At 35.2% G+C, this 17,685-nt stretch overlaps 1 protein-coding gene across 1 annotated transcript; it reads left to right on the top strand.

The window, feature by feature from the left end:
• The first annotated feature begins 194 nt into the window (after positions 1-194).
• Positions 195-14,123, top strand: LOC138715099 (uncharacterized). The gene is made up of 6 exons (XM_069847617.1): positions 195-328; positions 507-597; positions 5,866-6,307; positions 6,400-6,508; positions 10,889-11,030; positions 13,429-14,123. The coding sequence occupies exons 1-6, from the start codon at positions 277-279 to the stop codon at positions 13,574-13,576; spliced, it is 984 nt and encodes a 327-aa protein (XP_069703718.1). The 5' UTR covers positions 195-276; the 3' UTR covers positions 13,577-14,123.
• Positions 14,124-17,685: the final 3,562 nt, after the last annotated feature.

The raw sequence follows: 17,685 nt of genomic DNA, 5'->3' as shown, positions 1-17,685 counted from the left end.
TATCTTATAGGACCTATATCATATTTTTATATTAGGTACTGCTGAAATAGGGTACAAAGTACTTCTGTTCGAAATTTAACTTCTTATATGGACTGACATAGTCAAATAACGCAGGCTACGATTCGAGCCATCGAAATGTGTATGTGTCATTTGTTTATTCTTTAATTAAAATAAAATATTCGAGATATTGACATTGGTGTAAGTTCTGAAGTGAATTACTCACTTTCGTCAAAAACAAATATATTTACAATTTTAGTAGCAATTATATTGTATTTAATGAACAAAATGTTTAAAATGGGCAATACAAAACCTCGATCAATGTTTAATAGTAAGTTTCTTTTAATTTTATTATTATTTAGTAGCCTACCGTCATTAGGTAATTAATTATTCATTAATTCACCATGCATTGGAAATGTAAAATTTCTTGATTTAACCATGTATAACCTGAAAGAAGTATGCATGTGATATTTAAAAATTAAAAATAATTAAATATTTTCATTCATTAGGTCCTTATCAACGTCCAGTATCTGGAAGTTCAGGTGGAAAACATATCAACATTCCGAACAAAAACGACTGTACAATGGGAACGTCCACAAGGTACGAATGTCAGAAATAAATTGCAAAATGATTTACAGTATGCCATAACATTAATGATCTCATTCTTGGCAAAGAAACAGTTTTTATTTGCCACTACTGAATTCCATCGCCATTCGATTGAGTACTATTAAAAATTATTTTTTTCATTTATTGAGTATGTCCCAATGAGTATAACTCATATTTAGAGACTATACAAGAACACATACATATCACAGTCTAGTATATACAGTCACGAAGCTTGAGTTGATGAGGTTGCTAGGAACAATAGACTATGCAGGTACTATTTCGCATTGTCTGTAATGAGGAGATAGTAGTGATCCTTGTGGTTACTAACTATCTATGGATGCATATTTATTACATATTGAGGTTCGTGACTGTATATACTAGACTGTGTACATTATGTTGTACAATGTAATTTAAAAAGTCATGAAACTACAGTCAGTGGAAAACATACAATATCTCAAGAATTAAAGAAAGAAAGCAAAATAAGGACAAACAGTAAGATAACGTAACATTTTGGGCAGAAAGAAGAAAAAATTTGAAACCATGAAATAAATCAACTGAGAATTAAATAATTTTACCAAAACGAACAATTCTTAAAACACCGGCAATTTGGTAAAATTTTGTATTCTAAAGGAAGTTAGTTAGAAGTTGTTATTAAAAAATGCTTAATTCCTTTCGTTCCATAAGTTACTGAGCCATGCTGAGAAAAATATATATTACGAACATGTATGTGGTGAATGGGTTAAAAGAACATGACATTCGGTTTTAGGGCTGTATTCACAACGTTAGCAATAATCAATTTTGGGCGATGTTTTGAATAATAAAATTTATCACTGCGACTAAAATATGTATACATCCAGAAGTAATTATTTAACTGTTCGAGTATGACTGTAGTTATTTTGAATTTTATACACAAAATTTACAAAAAACATGTTCCTGAAATTTATAGCATTAAAACCGAAATTAACCTCTGATGGAAAAAGTGGGTGAAGAAAGAATAATGCTAAAACTGATCAGGAAAAGAAAAAGAAATTGACTGGATAACTGGCTAAGAAGACACTACCTACTGAAGGATGCACTGGAAGGAATAATGAACAGGAAAAATGTTTAGGGCAGAAGCAAATATCTGATGATAGACAATATTAAAATACAGTATATGGATTGTGTATGGAAGGCGAAAAAGAGGGAAGATCGGAGAATTCTGGGTTTGCAGTTTAGGACCTGCCTTTGGACAGAAAACTATAAATGATTGAAACCAAAATACTCTGTATAATTCTGATTTATTTTCTGTAAAAAAGTTCTGTACCAGTACAACTTTCTTTGAACCGTAAATGTATTAGTGTTAACATTTTGTCTATATAAAACGTAAAGAAATCAGGTTCTCACCTTCTATTTTTAATAGTCTTTTTTGATAGAGCTGTATCAAGTCGATGTTATTTAGTATCTATGGAACTGGGGGTAACAAATTAGCATTTGGTAAGAAGAGTCTGATCACCTTCCATGGTATAATTTCATGTTTGCTTTAAAATTGAATAAGTGAAGAAAAAATCTAACCAGGTAATCTGCCCAAGCGAATTTCGAACCCGAAACCTTAGAAAAGAAGTCCCTCTTGTTACCCTCCACTAAAATCATTCCAATGGCCTCCACTTCTAGAAACTACAGTATTTTAAGTGATATATTACATAATATATCGTCTGTTTGTGTTAAGGTACTAAGAATTAAATAAATAGGTACGATGACAATGATGATATACCGTATTTTTCGCAACAGAAATACCGGTAATAATATATGAATACTCCATTATCAAAACTGATCATCTACATTTTTAGAGAAAATGAGTTAGTTCTGGTGTCTGCCTAATTAGAAGTATGTGCGCATCGTGTGAAATTATTGGAAACATACTGTAACTTATTATTCTCCCATTAAATCGGTGTCGAAATTTCGTTTCAGTTACAAAACTGTTCATATATACTGAAGTTATGGTTCCAAAATGTATCATTTACATTAAAATATCAATATATGCAATCAAAATTTATCACCAACAAGGGATATAGGGTAAATTTGAAGTTTACAGGCAAATTACCAAAGCAAATTGTATTGTAATATACCATTGGATAATTTTAATAAGATATTTAATGAAGCCACAAAACTTTTTATATACTTTAAATTTGCAAAGGCAAAAAGTTTCATATTAAAATATCTAAAGGAAAATCACGCTAAGAGGAGAACAAAGATTTGATATTAATAATTATAATAATGTCGATAGCACTGTCGATATCAAGCCAAATCCAGCTTCTTTAGGATGCAAACTCAATGTCAACAAAATTAAGAATGTGAAAAGATTACTGGTAAAACATTATGGCAACAACTAGCAGGAGATGCATATTCTCTCCTCTACGAGGACACTTCAGATGGAAGACTTCAAGATTGTCCTTCAATGGATGATAATGGTGATGATAATAGTAGTGACTATGATGATGATAATGACGACCACAATGATGAGGAAGGGAGTAAGAGGGACATCTCCTAGTAATGTTGTTGCTATTTTTAATTTTGAAGTTGGTTTCAAGTAACCGTAAATTTATTTACTCACTTTTCAAATAAAATGTATTTTTCATAATCTTCTTCTTCATCTTCATCTTCTTCTTCTTCTTCTTCTTCTTCTTCTTCTTCTTCTTCTTCTTCTTCAATCCCTTCTCCTGCTAAGCATCGGGTTCGCCTCTCTCTATCCATATTTTTCATAATCACTGTTTAAAAATAATGATAATCATGAAACTTGTACTTCATATTATAAAAATCAAAATACATCAAATAAATTGTATTTCAATATGTGACAATCTTTGTGCATATTATTCTCATTCAAAACTAATCAGCTTTCGCATGTGACTAGAATTAATTATCTACACATTTCAGTTACAAATTTCACCTACTTCTATAGATTTAAGTTGAAAATTATACGATATTTAGGACATTTCATTGTAGGTAAACTATGGACAAGTACCGGTATTTATGTTCTTCTGTAAAATTAGTGAAATATACAGTGATCAGTTTTGTTACTGGAGTACTCAATATCCGAATTCTGAATTCTGCTACTTTCGTCTTCACTTCTAGAAGATGATTATCTGAAGAAACCTACCGGTACTGAGAAAAAGCTGGACTTCCTATTACTTAAAAGAACTCATGTGGAGATAGTGATACTCTTTTACAAATTGCATATTCCAGTTTTAAACATAAAGACAGTACATTTTACATACATTTTTCGCTTGAAATTTTTGTTGTCTCAGAATGTGCACATGAGAGAGACGTTTCTATGGAAACTTTGGGATATTATTACGCAGAGTTCTACACAGACTTAAGGTTACCATCCATCCGGCAAAAGGAGGACATGTCCTCTTTTTTAATCATTTTATCCTGTCTGGCAGGCATTAAATAAAAAATTTGAAATGTCCGGCATTTCGCATTTCAACTAGAATTAATATGAATATTGAACAAAGTGCGATATTATGCATAGAATATCTAAACAAATAGTGAAAACCTATGAAAGAATTTAACTGCTTTCAATGATTGAAGCTGGAGCACATAAAAAAGACATAAAATACGGTGACCTACTGACATGCATTGAATTCTTACACTCTAAAAATGTTAATATTCATGATTCTAAGCTATTTTATCAATTTTATTCTGAAATGTGCATGTTACAAGATACAAGTTTGTCTGATCAGGCTCTTGTGCACAAAGTGGACTCCACTGATAAGTAAAGTACAAATGTGTACTGATCCAGCAACTAGTGAGAAAACTAACTAAAGTGAGCCATTATTTTTTTATCTTTAATTTTGTTCTTACCAATTTTTAAAAAGTCCTCCTTTTTTCAGCAATGTCCTCTTATTTTAGACTCCATGTCCTCCTATAGAATTTATTCTCATGGTAACCCTACACAGACTTCTATTTTCAACTAACAATTAAGATGTTTCTATTTTTTCTGCCACTTTTTTATGTTATGGCAAGCACAAATCGTCAACTGTTATTACACTATTGAAGATAGTCTTTTGCTACTTGTCGTATTGTGTGTTGATTCTGTGGACGTACCTGACATACAGCAGAAGAGTCTTTTGTCTTCTAGCAACACAACAGCCGTGAAGATTTGGTAACTTAATACGTTTGTATTCTGTATGCTGAATTATGCAGACATATACCAGAAGGATGTAGTTGTCTTCCAGCAGATTCAATGACTCCAGTCTTCTGTGAAAGCATTCTGTTTCTATACTGTAGGTACTTGTGTTAATGCTGGAAGAGTAGGGCTTGGTCAGAGCATAAAATTCTGACATGGGGGATAAGAGAATGCAATTAATGAATCATTGGGATGGTTTTTGAGACACTGAACCGGGATAATAATAACCATTCTTTTTCCTGACATTCCTCTGCTGTGCAAAATGCAAAGTGGATTCCAGGAATATTTTATTTAATTCCAATGGCGATTCCAGGAATATTTTCTTTTCCAAAATCGTAAATTTGTCTGGATGTTAAGATGTGGTTTTCATATAGTCTTTGCAAGCTTGCCTTAGTAGTAAGCTTTTGACAGTTTCCCCATGATCTTCAAAAGCACTTTTGGCCTAGTTGGAATTTTATATCAGTGTCTCTTATGGAAATGCAATGTTTTTCTTTCCTGGCATTATTCTGCTAATATTATTCTATTATGAAAGTCTACTAGGTAATAGTTTTGCTGTACTTGTATGTAGTGTTTTTCCATGCTTAGCATCTAAAGTACACAGAATACTTTTTTAGCTGTTTGGGCCATGTAGTGTGAAATTCGAAATTCTTGTTACAGTAGGCCTAAGCATTTATTTGAAACTCTGCGGTTTTTTTTTGTTTCACCAAGGATCCCGGAACTGTTGCCCATACTTGGTGCGAGGAAAAACGTATTCTACGTCAAAAAAATGAACAATACTATTCTATGATATATTGTGTTATAAGTTTTATTGTGATTAAACTTTCGACAGTTTAAACATTTGAAGAATGTAAAAAAAAAAAAAAAAAAAAAAAAAAAAAAACACGCAGATACTAGCAATGATATAGTAGATTAAATATTGAAACTCCTACTGTCTCAACTGTTACGTAAGTTGCACAATTTCATCTTTTGTATCATTAAATTTTGAGATGAATTCTCATTTTTATCATACTATCAGTATTTCAAAATAAATTATGAAACTTACGAACAGTTTGGTTTTGAAGTTCTTGCCACTTATAATAAAGATGTCTGTTATTTAGGTTCCAATCTCCTGGAGTTTATTGTGAGCAATCCGAGAAAAATATGTCGACCAGGACTCTTAGCAACAAACAGTATGTATCTCCAGACTATGACTTCACGACATCTTGGTCTTCGCCACGTGGCTTCCCATTTTTCCGACATATGCCAGAAGCTCCCTTTCATTTTGACTTTCAAAGTCACACACCTCTTGACACGGATGCACTTAATTATGCAGACACAGATAATACATACGAAAATCAGTACGAAGATGTTACTTCTCAAATGCAAACGTTTTGTCAAGATGTGCTTATTGACAAAGATTTAACATCGACTACGAATATATCAACTTCGAATAAGTCAGGTCACAGAAATCAGATTGAGCTTCCAAATAATAAAGATACGAAGAAGATGAGCTACGATTCGACTGCCAAGAGAGATAAAGGTCCTGCAAGAATGGTTAAGGTTTGTTTTTACTTACGGTACTTGATTTGTAATTATTATAACATGCTTTCGTCAAATTAAACACTTACGTTGTTTTCTCTTTGTTTATAAAGACCTGGAAGGATGATTCAAGAGCTATGAAGATATTAACAGGATCTACTGATAAGATTTCTAAGTGGCAGAATTTGAGAGAGACATCCAAAATACTGTTTGAAGTAATTGGTGAGATGCTATCTAGAATAATTTTTATAGACAATAGAAGAAAACCTACGTTACAGGCTTATACATACAACAACTGAGAGAGTTAATAAAATTATAATAATAATTAAGAGTGCATAATTATCATAGGCTGTTAATGGTAATACAGAATTGTGATGATTGCTAAAATTTTAAATGACAAAATAATTAATTACGTAAAACTCAGTCAAATGGAAGTAATAATAATAATAATAATAATAATAATAATAATAATAATAATAATAATAATAATAATAATAATAATAATAACAACAACAACAACAACAACAATAATAATAATAATAATAATAATAATAATAATAATAATAATAATAATAATAATAATATTGAAAGCACTAAGTATGTAACTGTTATTTCTAGTCTTAACTGTATGAGTTGTTGAGTTGCTTTTCTAAGCTTTACTTTGCTAAGATAGGTAGTATTTTTGGAAGTTCTCAAACTTTATCAGGGAATGCTGTTTAATTCGTACGTGTTTTATAAGGAAATGCAAATCTGGTAATAAAATTAAAAATTGCTATCAGAGGTTAGAGAAAAAAGAAAGAAATAATTGAATTTTTTTTTGATAATTTTACAATAAATTACAATGAACAACGCAGATATTTTCCTGAAAATATAGTGACATTAGCATAATATATCTCTGAATTCACTAGATACGAAAATGTACAAGGTGTCTCAAGAGGAATGTATATTATTTAAGAATAATGTAGTTTTAGTTAATTTATATCAATTTAACCCGCTATACCTATGTCCGAAATGTAATGATTGAGAAATGATTGTTGGGCGAACTTTTAAATGGAGAGAGGCATTATAGACGATTTCTACGTTTTAGGACATTGTGATATGAAAATTATTAAAAATACTGCATCTTGTGCTGTTCCAATACCATTATTTCATAATTACGTACAAACTCAGTAAGAAAATAAAATAATTATACAAGACAAATTACTAAGGTTGCCCTTCTTATGGATTCTATGAATTGTAAATTCATATCAGGTAACAGTACCGGTTCTCTTTCCGATCTCAATGATACATTTGGTAGCTTGCCAGTTTCAGATAACATCCGATAAACATGGGAAAACACAGCTAGATGGAACCTTTCGATTGGAAAAACGTCGTCTGTATTTCTTAACAGCAGCCAATGCATTGCCATCATAAAATCCATAAACAAAAATCATTCTGCATATTCACTACGCGGATACACGAATAAAAATGTCAAGTCAACGTGTATTCAGTTGTGTATGTTGCGATGCTCAAATGGTGGCATGTGCAAAAGATCTGGCGTAACATGTTAAGTACTATACAGTAGTACATGGAACCGCAACACAATTCCATTATTTCTCCCCGTTAGACTTCGGACTTCTAACGCTCTTGTGATATAGTTGGTTTTACTGTATTCGTGTTGCTAAATTTTTCGCTTCGTAATCAATGACGCGTTTGTGGGTAGTAAATATCGGGAGAAATGCTAATGCACTATGAACATTTTATGACACTTCATCTGTGTCTAACATTTTGATATCGACATATAGTTTCTTTTGCGATAACTGAAACCAGTTCTTTTGTTTTCTTGTACAGGGACATCATTTTATTTTTACTTAAATTTTTATTGAACCTGAGTTTTTGAATGTACCTTACTCCCATTCCCTCTACTAATAAACTTCCAACCGTTCTCCACACAGAACCAAGGCCGCGTATGCAGCCAAAGTCGCCTTACGGTCATAGCAAATAGTACTGAGTTAGTGAATATAGTACATTCCAGAAATATGTTCGCGTTTTCCAGTGACGAAAGAGCTCTCAATATTGAATCATATTTTCGCACAGGTACTGTTGTCCGTTTGCCTACGTCATATCCCGGTTTCCCCCACCCGCTTCTGCTGCCCCTCTGTAAAGTCTAGCGGCTGGATTGTCTTAGCTCTTTTCTGAAAACATTAATTTCTGTTAGGAATTGGACGTCTACGTAATATTATACAATTGTTTAAAATAACTAAAATAAAAGGGCCTTGTTAAGTAATTAACTGTCACGTGATTTTCCCCCTTCCTGCGACAAAAATACTTGGACAGAAGATAGCATGTGTGAGTAATTTTATGTTTTCGGATCGGGCAGAAGTGAAGATTGAATTTACAGTACGTAAGGTACTCTTTTATAGGGTAGGTACAGAATTATTTCAACACGAGTTAGGCTACTAGTACGAAGGACGAAACTGGTAATTGGAATTAGGTACAATAGTCTACAGTGCAATAATATGCACAAAAGAACTGAAGCCTGTATCGAAATAAACGACCACCATTTTCAAAAATATGTTTAAATATCCATATTATTATGATTATTTTTCAATTTAACTTCATTCTCTACATTGTACGCTAATGTGCTGTAGACAGTATAATATACACTGCACAATGAATACGTTCTAATGAATAGCTCAGTTCTTGAGTAAAAACACTTATTGTTAATATAGTACTGTATTTTGATTAAACAAAAACCTGATGAAAATTATCCAACTCAAAATCGCGATATTTCCTAGTTTACGTAAATGGATGAACTACTTTTCTTCCCTCCTATACCTAGTAAAGTGATTTGTTTGTATTTTACGCCAGTATCATCGAACTCCAGTCGTGGAAGTGGGTAGCAAACGGTGTTTCCGGTTCTCAACGTTAATCTAAAGGTATAGCCAAGTTAATATTAGAAATGTTAGTAAACATAAAATGATGTCCCTGTAGATGTTCGGAATATTTTCTTTTTATCGTGACCGCACCAATGCTTCAATTCTGCTAACTACATTTATTATACACGTTGTGAATTTACTATAAAATCTCAAAGGAAAGCTGGTTTGGCATATGACTTTCATTGTACTTAAATGCTTGATGATTAGATGAAATGTTGGATGCTCCAAATATTTTGTACCATATGTTCATAACATTTTAAAGACGTACTCCTTGGTGGCATTTGATATCTCAATAACATGAATAGAGCAACAAGCAATATTTTACACTATTAATTTTATTTACATAATAATATCTGATAAGTCCTTTAAAAATAAATAGTCTACACACAGCTCACCCGAACTTGCACGTTGATTACCCACGACTTCTCAAAGCCGCCTGAAGCGTGGACTCTTGAATGGCTAAACATGAAATGAATTGTATTATTTTTTTTCTCTTACCACTGTAGATTGAGACAATCCTCATTTAATTCCACGGTTCCTGAGTTCCAGACAAAATTGTTTGGACCTGAAAAGGCAGTGGCTAGAATCTAAAGCTAGTTTGACTCAGATCTACTGAGAAATTTTAGGGCGAAAATCAATTTTAAACTAGTGTAAGGTATTTTAAAAGCATATGAAGACATTATTACAAAAACAGCCCTAGTCACTTTTAATGAAATTGTGTTAAGGACACATTTACTAGGCCTACTATTTAAAATGTTTATATGCTCCGAAAGTGACACATGTCAGGTGCAATAGCCACGAGGATAAACACCAGTTGTACGGAAACAGCTGACATGTGTTGTTCTATTTATTTTTATTGTTCTTTTGAAAAATAGCAATTTTGACAAGGTCGTGTTTGTAATAATGTCTTCATATACAATGTTAAAGTGTAATATAATCCATAAGATATGTTACCTTTATACCTCTTACACTCTGTATAAATATGCGTTTTTTAATAACATCAGCAGATTCTGAATACATTGCAGCATATCTTGCGTCAGAAGGCAAAAGAAAGTAAGCGCCAAGGAATTTTTAGGTCGGTGTTGGTACTCCTGAATTGCAAGGATGCATAGTTGTGTATATTTTTCTATAATATCCAAAGGAAGTAAGTCATAAAGCTGTGCGAAAAGTGGAATATTTATCTCATCGTACCTAAAAATGAAGATTTTGGACTTACTTCCTTCTGGCTTCTGAAGTAAGATCTGTGAAGGACCAATGACGATATGTTTTGGATATATTACTCAACTAGTATTCATCCAGCATTTTTCTTGTTTAATATTAGGCCTAAGTCTTGAATTTAACTTTCTGAAACAGATTATGTTTGCTGCATAATTATTTACTGAAGAGCCTAAAGTTTTTTTGGCACAATAAATTCAATGATTTTCCATTTTTAATCTTGCGTACACTACTTTTAACACTTGAATATAAGTAATTGATTAACTAGCGGACTTACTCGTGTTAATTATGTAAGTTTGTGCGGCTTACAGCTGTTTCGGTGCTTCATCACACCATCCTCAGAACTCTGAGTGGGCTCTGAGGATGGTGTGATGAAGCACCGAAACCGCTGTAAGCCGCACAAACTTACATAATTAACAAGAGTAAGTCCGCTAGTTAATCAATTACTCAATGATTTTGTTCCTTACAGCAACTTTGGTGACGGTGAGACCTGCTGGTTCCCTCTCTTCGAAGATGCTGCTTCTGAGAGATCAGTCCACTCCTGTACTAGAGTGCATCTTTCAAGAGATCGACCGTCCACTTCCTCCATTAGACAAGGGGAAATTAGTCAGGTGAGGAAGACTGCGATAATACCAAAAAAAAAATCTCGAAAGATTGTACAAAAATCAGAGATGCTCTCATCCAGTGTTGAAGAATACAATAGTGGGTGACTAGATTACAAACATTCCAAATTGTATCGTATCTCGTTTTTCATGAACGGAGAAATGTGTATGCCATATCAGTGCCATACTAATGAAACATAGTTTGTCATTATACGTTTTGCACAGTAACTTAAAACGAGTATTTAATAATCTAAATATGCAAAATTAATTGTACTTTCTATTCACTTGTCAGTCTAAAAACAGCTACTTTTATGAAATTTGTTGCAAGTAATTTATGGAAATTCTTTTGAACGAAATATTTTATTCGAGGCGTGACTGTAAATAACAATCATTTCTGTATAAACGAAAGGTTTTTGGAGTTACATCGTATACTGTGTCTACTTTCGGTTTTAAGAATACAGTAATAAAATCGTCAGAAATTACTTCGAATAAATTTTGAAATGGTGTCTTCAAATGCCTTCATGCAGTATCTGAAATTAAATTGCATATTTTCGAGATAAACGAGCTTTTTTCATAGATTGAGTGAACAAAATTAATCCAAAATGTAAACGACAGGCAGACAGATGGCGTATAAAAGCAACTTTCCAGTATAAGCATTCGCGAAAAAGTGTAGTCATACTTCAATGAAGATACAGCAATTTAACATTTCGACCATAAATATTTCGAACCATGAAATTAGGTACATGGGCCATTTCGTGAATTCTTTCTTTTTCATTATTCCTATCTCAAATCCGAATTGTGTGTCGTATAGAAATGTGTCATTAACTCAGTCATTATAATTATATGGTCATAAGAATTTTTCAGATTTGAGAGACGGTCAGCAAGCAATGCGTAAAGCTAACATGTGTTTTTGTCTCACTTGCATACCTGAGCGAATACATTTTTGTAAATTCTGTGCATAATACGAAGGTTGGGGTCTAAGTCATGGCAACATTTTCTTCTTTAAAGTTAAGCGATGATATCACGAGATGTCTTATGTCGTATAACATCCATAGTATGTGGTCACATCACTAGATGACAGTGTAATGTATTGTTACAGCACAGAGAGCAATGTGAATTCAGTTGTGAGTCGATCGCCGTGCCGTGCATCTGTGGTACGAGTATGTGGTCGCATCACTAGAGGGCAGTGTGATAGTTATCGCACAGATAGCGATGTTACGTGTAATGCAGTTGTGAGTCGACAGCCGTGCATAATGGATGTGATCCGATGGATTTTTAGGGATTTATAGGACGGGTATGTGTGCTGTAATGCTATCCCAACTACTGTAACACGAGTAGCATGGTGCTATGTCGTTTCTGGATGTCTGATTCCTACCCTACCCTACTAGTACATTCGTAGGTCTACGCTGCTCTTTACATTTGCACCGCACTCGCATTCTCATAAAAAAAAACGAAATAATTGGCATGACTTATGCCCCAGTCCTCACATTAAGTAAAGTAGGCCTAATAGATCTCGTATTTAACAATTTTAATGAAATTCGGGGATTCAAACATGCCAGGAACACAAAATCCTTAGTATGGCTTTCTCCGGAAGGGGAATGAATAAGGAAGAAGATCCGTATCGTAGATTTACGACACGTAATAGAATCCTGACCGTGATAGAGGACTCCAGGTAAAATTTGTCAAACATTTCTCGTGCAAATTCAATTTTGACAATGAATAACCTCTGAAACTGAAAACGTCGTTAGCTAAAAATAATATTACTGCTATATATTACTTTATTTTTGACGATAACCTAATATGGTAGATAATATTTTTACATGATTAATATTAAATGTAAACCTACTTAGCCTACAGGTATTATCGAGATTCACCGAAGTACGTATGCAGGGATTCTGCATTACCATATTATGAAGGATCGGCAGAGCGGAGAAAAATTCTCTCCGGCACCGGGATTCGAACCCGAGTTTTCAGCTCTACGTGCTGACGCTTTATCCACTAAGCCACACCGGATTCCAGTCCCGATGCTGGATTGAATTCTCTCAGTTTAAGTTCCACCTCTTAGTTTCCCTTTAGTGACCAGCCCTCATGCACTGTGTCACAGATGTGTGACAGTGGCACAATGTCCAACACACTGTGTGCAAAGGTGCACTCATTACGAGTGACTATTAGTAAGTGGCCGGGATTCGACATCTGTGATACAGTGCATGAGGATTGGCCACTAAAGGGAAACTAAGAGGCGGAACTTAAACTGAGAGGATTCAATCCGGCATCGGGACTGGAATCCAGTTTGGCTTAGTGGATAAAGCGTCAGCACGTAGAGCTGAAAACCCGGGTTCGAGTCCTGGTGTTGGAGATAATTTTTCTCCGCTCCACCCATCCTTCATACTACTTACTGGTGTTAAAGATGTGTGGGGAAAATCGTGGCAAAGAACAAGATGACAGCTTTCTCGGTGCGCACCGCCAGCTCTTCGGAAAAGTCCGGGCTCCAGCGTCTGTCCTTCGCTTCTCAGCGCGCAGCCACGGCAATGGGACTGGCGATTGCCGAGCCCTGAGAATCATCAAGCTTGTAAGACAGTATGTTTCAGTCTGTTCAACTTTTAATAATTTATTAATAAGTTAATTATGTGTAATTTATTATAAAGTTCCACCGTTAGCAAAGAATAGGAAACCTGAATATTTTAATCGAGTGTGATGTATATTATAATTCACCCAGAAAATGAGTGTTATGTACTGTATAATAATTATATTGTAATACCAATTTTACGTTCCCTGTTTACTGTAAAACTTAATCAAGCATAAAATATGAATATAGGTAGTTTAACAATTAGTGTGTAAAATAGAAATTATTACTTATTACACTTCATATAAATATTCCGTTATTGCGCAATTTTCAGCTGTAGAATTCGAATCACTCTGTAATTTCAGAGGTTTTCAAAGAACGTTTTGTAATGTTCAATTAAAAGTTCAACATTTGTTATTATACAGTTTATAAATACTTATTAACTTTACGTCACATTTGTAAAATAACTTAGTTGATGTAAGTTACATGTAAACATTCTAGTTGCCTCTCACAAAAGGTGAAAACAATAAAGAGTTCATAAAACTGACAAGATACGCTAAGATGCTCTTAACTATAATTATATTTTCTCTTTGGATTCACCGTTAGCTATCCATACTGGTAACCGGGATTCAATTCCCGGCGAGTCTAACTGGAATTTGTGGTGGATAAGGACGGTGTTTGGTGGTAGGGTTTAGTGAGGTACTCCGGTTTTCCCTACCGGCATTCCACCATTACTTCATTAGTCATCACCATCATCAGCATACTGTGAATTTTTTTATTGTAACAACAATGTAATTTATTCGCCACAACAATAATTCCTTTCTACAATTCGCCTTAAACGCTCTCGTCAACAATTGGATTTTCACTTAACACAGTATTCGTTATAGCACTCCACCGACGACAATGACAATTTACTTGGGCTAGTACGAACAACAATGAACTGTTAATCTTAACTAATATTTACAAAGCACTATTTACAAATCAGAACTATCAGTTCTCAGTTCACAGTTCTTCTAGCTCAGTCACTCGAGTTCACATATCTCGAACCACAGACCTCCAGAGACAGTTCACTGTACTCGAACTCAGGTCCCTCCAACTGCGGTTCACTGCACTCGAACTCAGGTCCCTCCAACTGCGGTCCACTGCACTCGAACTCAGGCCTTCGGATGCTGACGCAGATGCGGACGCACACTCGAGTCGAACTCCGGTACACAAGACTGGCTTGCTTGCTCTGGCTTTCTCACTGACTGGCTGACTAATCAACTGAAAAACTGCTGTCGTTCCTTCGCGTCCTTAATTTATAACCACAGCGACGTAGCCTCGAAAGTTCCACGCGTCTCTAGAGATGGCACTCCAGAAAAATCCAGAGCCCTCTCCTCTCTACCAGCACCAGATGCGCGCGCACTCTCTCTCCACTCTCTCGCCGCGTTGGCCCTTTCCCCTCTCCGCCGCGCGCAATCCCAAAGTGCTCCGCGCGATCTTCTCTCTTGCGGGACGCTGGTCGTGAGTTCGAATCTCACGTCGCTGTCACAATACATTCATTCATTCATATTGTTCTGCCCAAGGACAGGTCTTTCACTGCAAACACAGCATTCTCCAGTATTTCCTATTTTCTGTCTTCATACGATATTGTGTAATTCGTCTCCTATGATGGACCAAACGCCTTCATGGCGGCTGAAAGTAATACAAGTTTCGGCGCATCGCCCCTTGATGGGGACACTTGGATGAATGACGCAAGTAAAGTGTACGCCATTGGTTTTAAAAATTATTTTTCTAAGCATTTATCGTAAGCTCATATTTGGACTTTCATCGAAAAGACACAGTGGAACTTACATGACGTGAGACTAAGCGATACTTAGGCCTAATTTTTTAGTCTGTTATTTAACGACGCTGTACCAAGTACTAGGTAAATTATCTTCAATGTAATTGATCATACGGAGACGGTATTTGGCGAAATGAGGCCGAGGATTCAACAGGGATTACCGTACAGTTGGGGAAAACCTAAAAAAAAAAAAAACAACTAGGTAATCATACGAAGCGGGAATTGAACACACCTCCGAGCGTAACCCCGATTGAGCAGGCAAATGTGCTACTAACTCATTGCACGTAAGTACGAAGTACATAATGCGTTATAAATGTTATAAGTCAATTTGTTTGTTATTAATAGAGATAATGAAAATGGGCGCACCATTAGTCTGCTGGGGCGTCAGTTTTCCACCAGGTTCGAATTCCGGCAAACCCGAATAGAATTTATAATTGAAAAGATTGTACTTGGTGATGGGTTTTCGTGGGGTATTCCTGTTCCCCATACTGGCATTCCACAATTACTCCATTAGCCCTAATCATAAATTATATAAATAGGTAATCATCATCATCATCATCATCATCATCATCATCATCATCATCATCATCATCATCATCATCCATACAGGTTATAGTCCCAGAAGGACTGTTACGGTCCACAAAAATTTTCAGCTCATCTCTTCATTGGTAATTAAAACATAATATTCAAAGTAGGATTGAAATATATTATCACAGTCTAGTATATACGGTCACGAAGCTCGATATGTAGTAAATATGCATCCATAGATAGTTGCTAACCACTAGGATCGCTAATATCGCCTCATTACAGACAATGCGAAATAGTACCGACCCAGTATATTGTTCCTAGCACCCTCACAACTCAAGCTTCGTGACTGTACAGTATATACTAGACTGTGATATTATGTAGGCCTACTCATCGATCATGTCATCTAAGAAATGCTCAAGGATTACTCACGATCTGCGAAGCACAGTCAGATAGTTCCAACAGATTTAAGACGAAAGAGTCCACACCTGTGGAGTAATGGTTAGCGCGTCTAGCCGCGAAACCAGATGGCCCGGGTTCGATTCCAGGTCGGGGAAAGTTACCTGGTTGAGGTTTTTTTGCGGGGTTTTTCCTCAACCCAATATGAGAAAATGCTGGGTAACTTTCGGTGTTGGACCCCGGACTCATTTCATCGGCATTATCACCTTCATCTGATTCAGATGCTAAATAACCTAAGATAGTGATAAAGCGTCGTAAAATAACCTACTAAATTAAAAAAAAAGACGAAAGAACGTTTTCCAGAGAACCGTTTATTTTCTCTAACCCAACGAAGTTTCTTTTTAAAGTACTAATCTTTTAAATTCTTGTCACTCAGATATGTTCAACAGTTGTGCTCAGTGACTGTACTCTGCATCGAAGTTCAAAGAAGCAGCCACTTCAACTTCTCGTTTCAAAGTGAGACAGACACAATTCCTGAGTTTTGTTCGATTTGCATAAGAGATTTGAGGGATTAGCAAGATTACAGGAGATGCTACACATCGCGAAGTTGTTTCCTTGATAATGATACTAATGAATGCACATTGCAACTTCAAACTCTGAGAGAAGATTAACGACTCTCATAAGTCAAATGTACTCTGTTTCTCAGAGCTGCAACCATTACGGCACAGTAACGTCCAAAGAGCGCAAAGGGATTTCCACATCTCAAGAACTATCAGTAACTGTCGCGCTGAGAGAAGCTGCAGTTAACGCTGTTAAGGAACGATTAGGTCTAACGTCTGAGAATGGCATCTGTGGTGTGGACTCAATCACTCCATTGTTGTGGGTAAATGGATGCTTTTGCGATTCTACTAATAGCAATGGAAACTTTCCATTCCTTAGTGCTGCAATACTGTAAAATAGTCAACCACTGTAGAGTAACGATTAGCATGTCTGACTGTGAAACGAGCGGGCTCGCGTTCAAAATCTGGTTGGGACAAGTTACCTGACTGGATTTTCTTCCGAGGTTTTCTCCCTCAACCATTTGAAGCATAATTGCTGGGTAGGCTAACTTTAGGCGTTGACCTCAGACTCGTTTTGTCTTCATTAATTTCAACTTCATTATCATCTTTCGATAGTTTCAGATCGACCGAGGATGCAGCAGGATGTAGTACTGTGATTTGCATACAGATAATTGTATTCCTGAAAATACAGCAAATGTAAACTCAACGAATGAAAATAATATCAGGAATATAAACAAATTTCTGCCATGGTAACGAAATGAGTTATTGTTATGGTAATAGCTTTATTACAGCAAG

Source organism: Periplaneta americana, chromosome 15, assembly GCF_040183065.1.
Source record: "Periplaneta americana isolate PAMFEO1 chromosome 15, P.americana_PAMFEO1_priV1, whole genome shotgun sequence".
Taxonomy (NCBI): domain Eukaryota; kingdom Metazoa; phylum Arthropoda; class Insecta; order Blattodea; family Blattidae; genus Periplaneta; species Periplaneta americana.
This window is presented reverse-complemented; position numbering and strand designations above follow the sequence as displayed.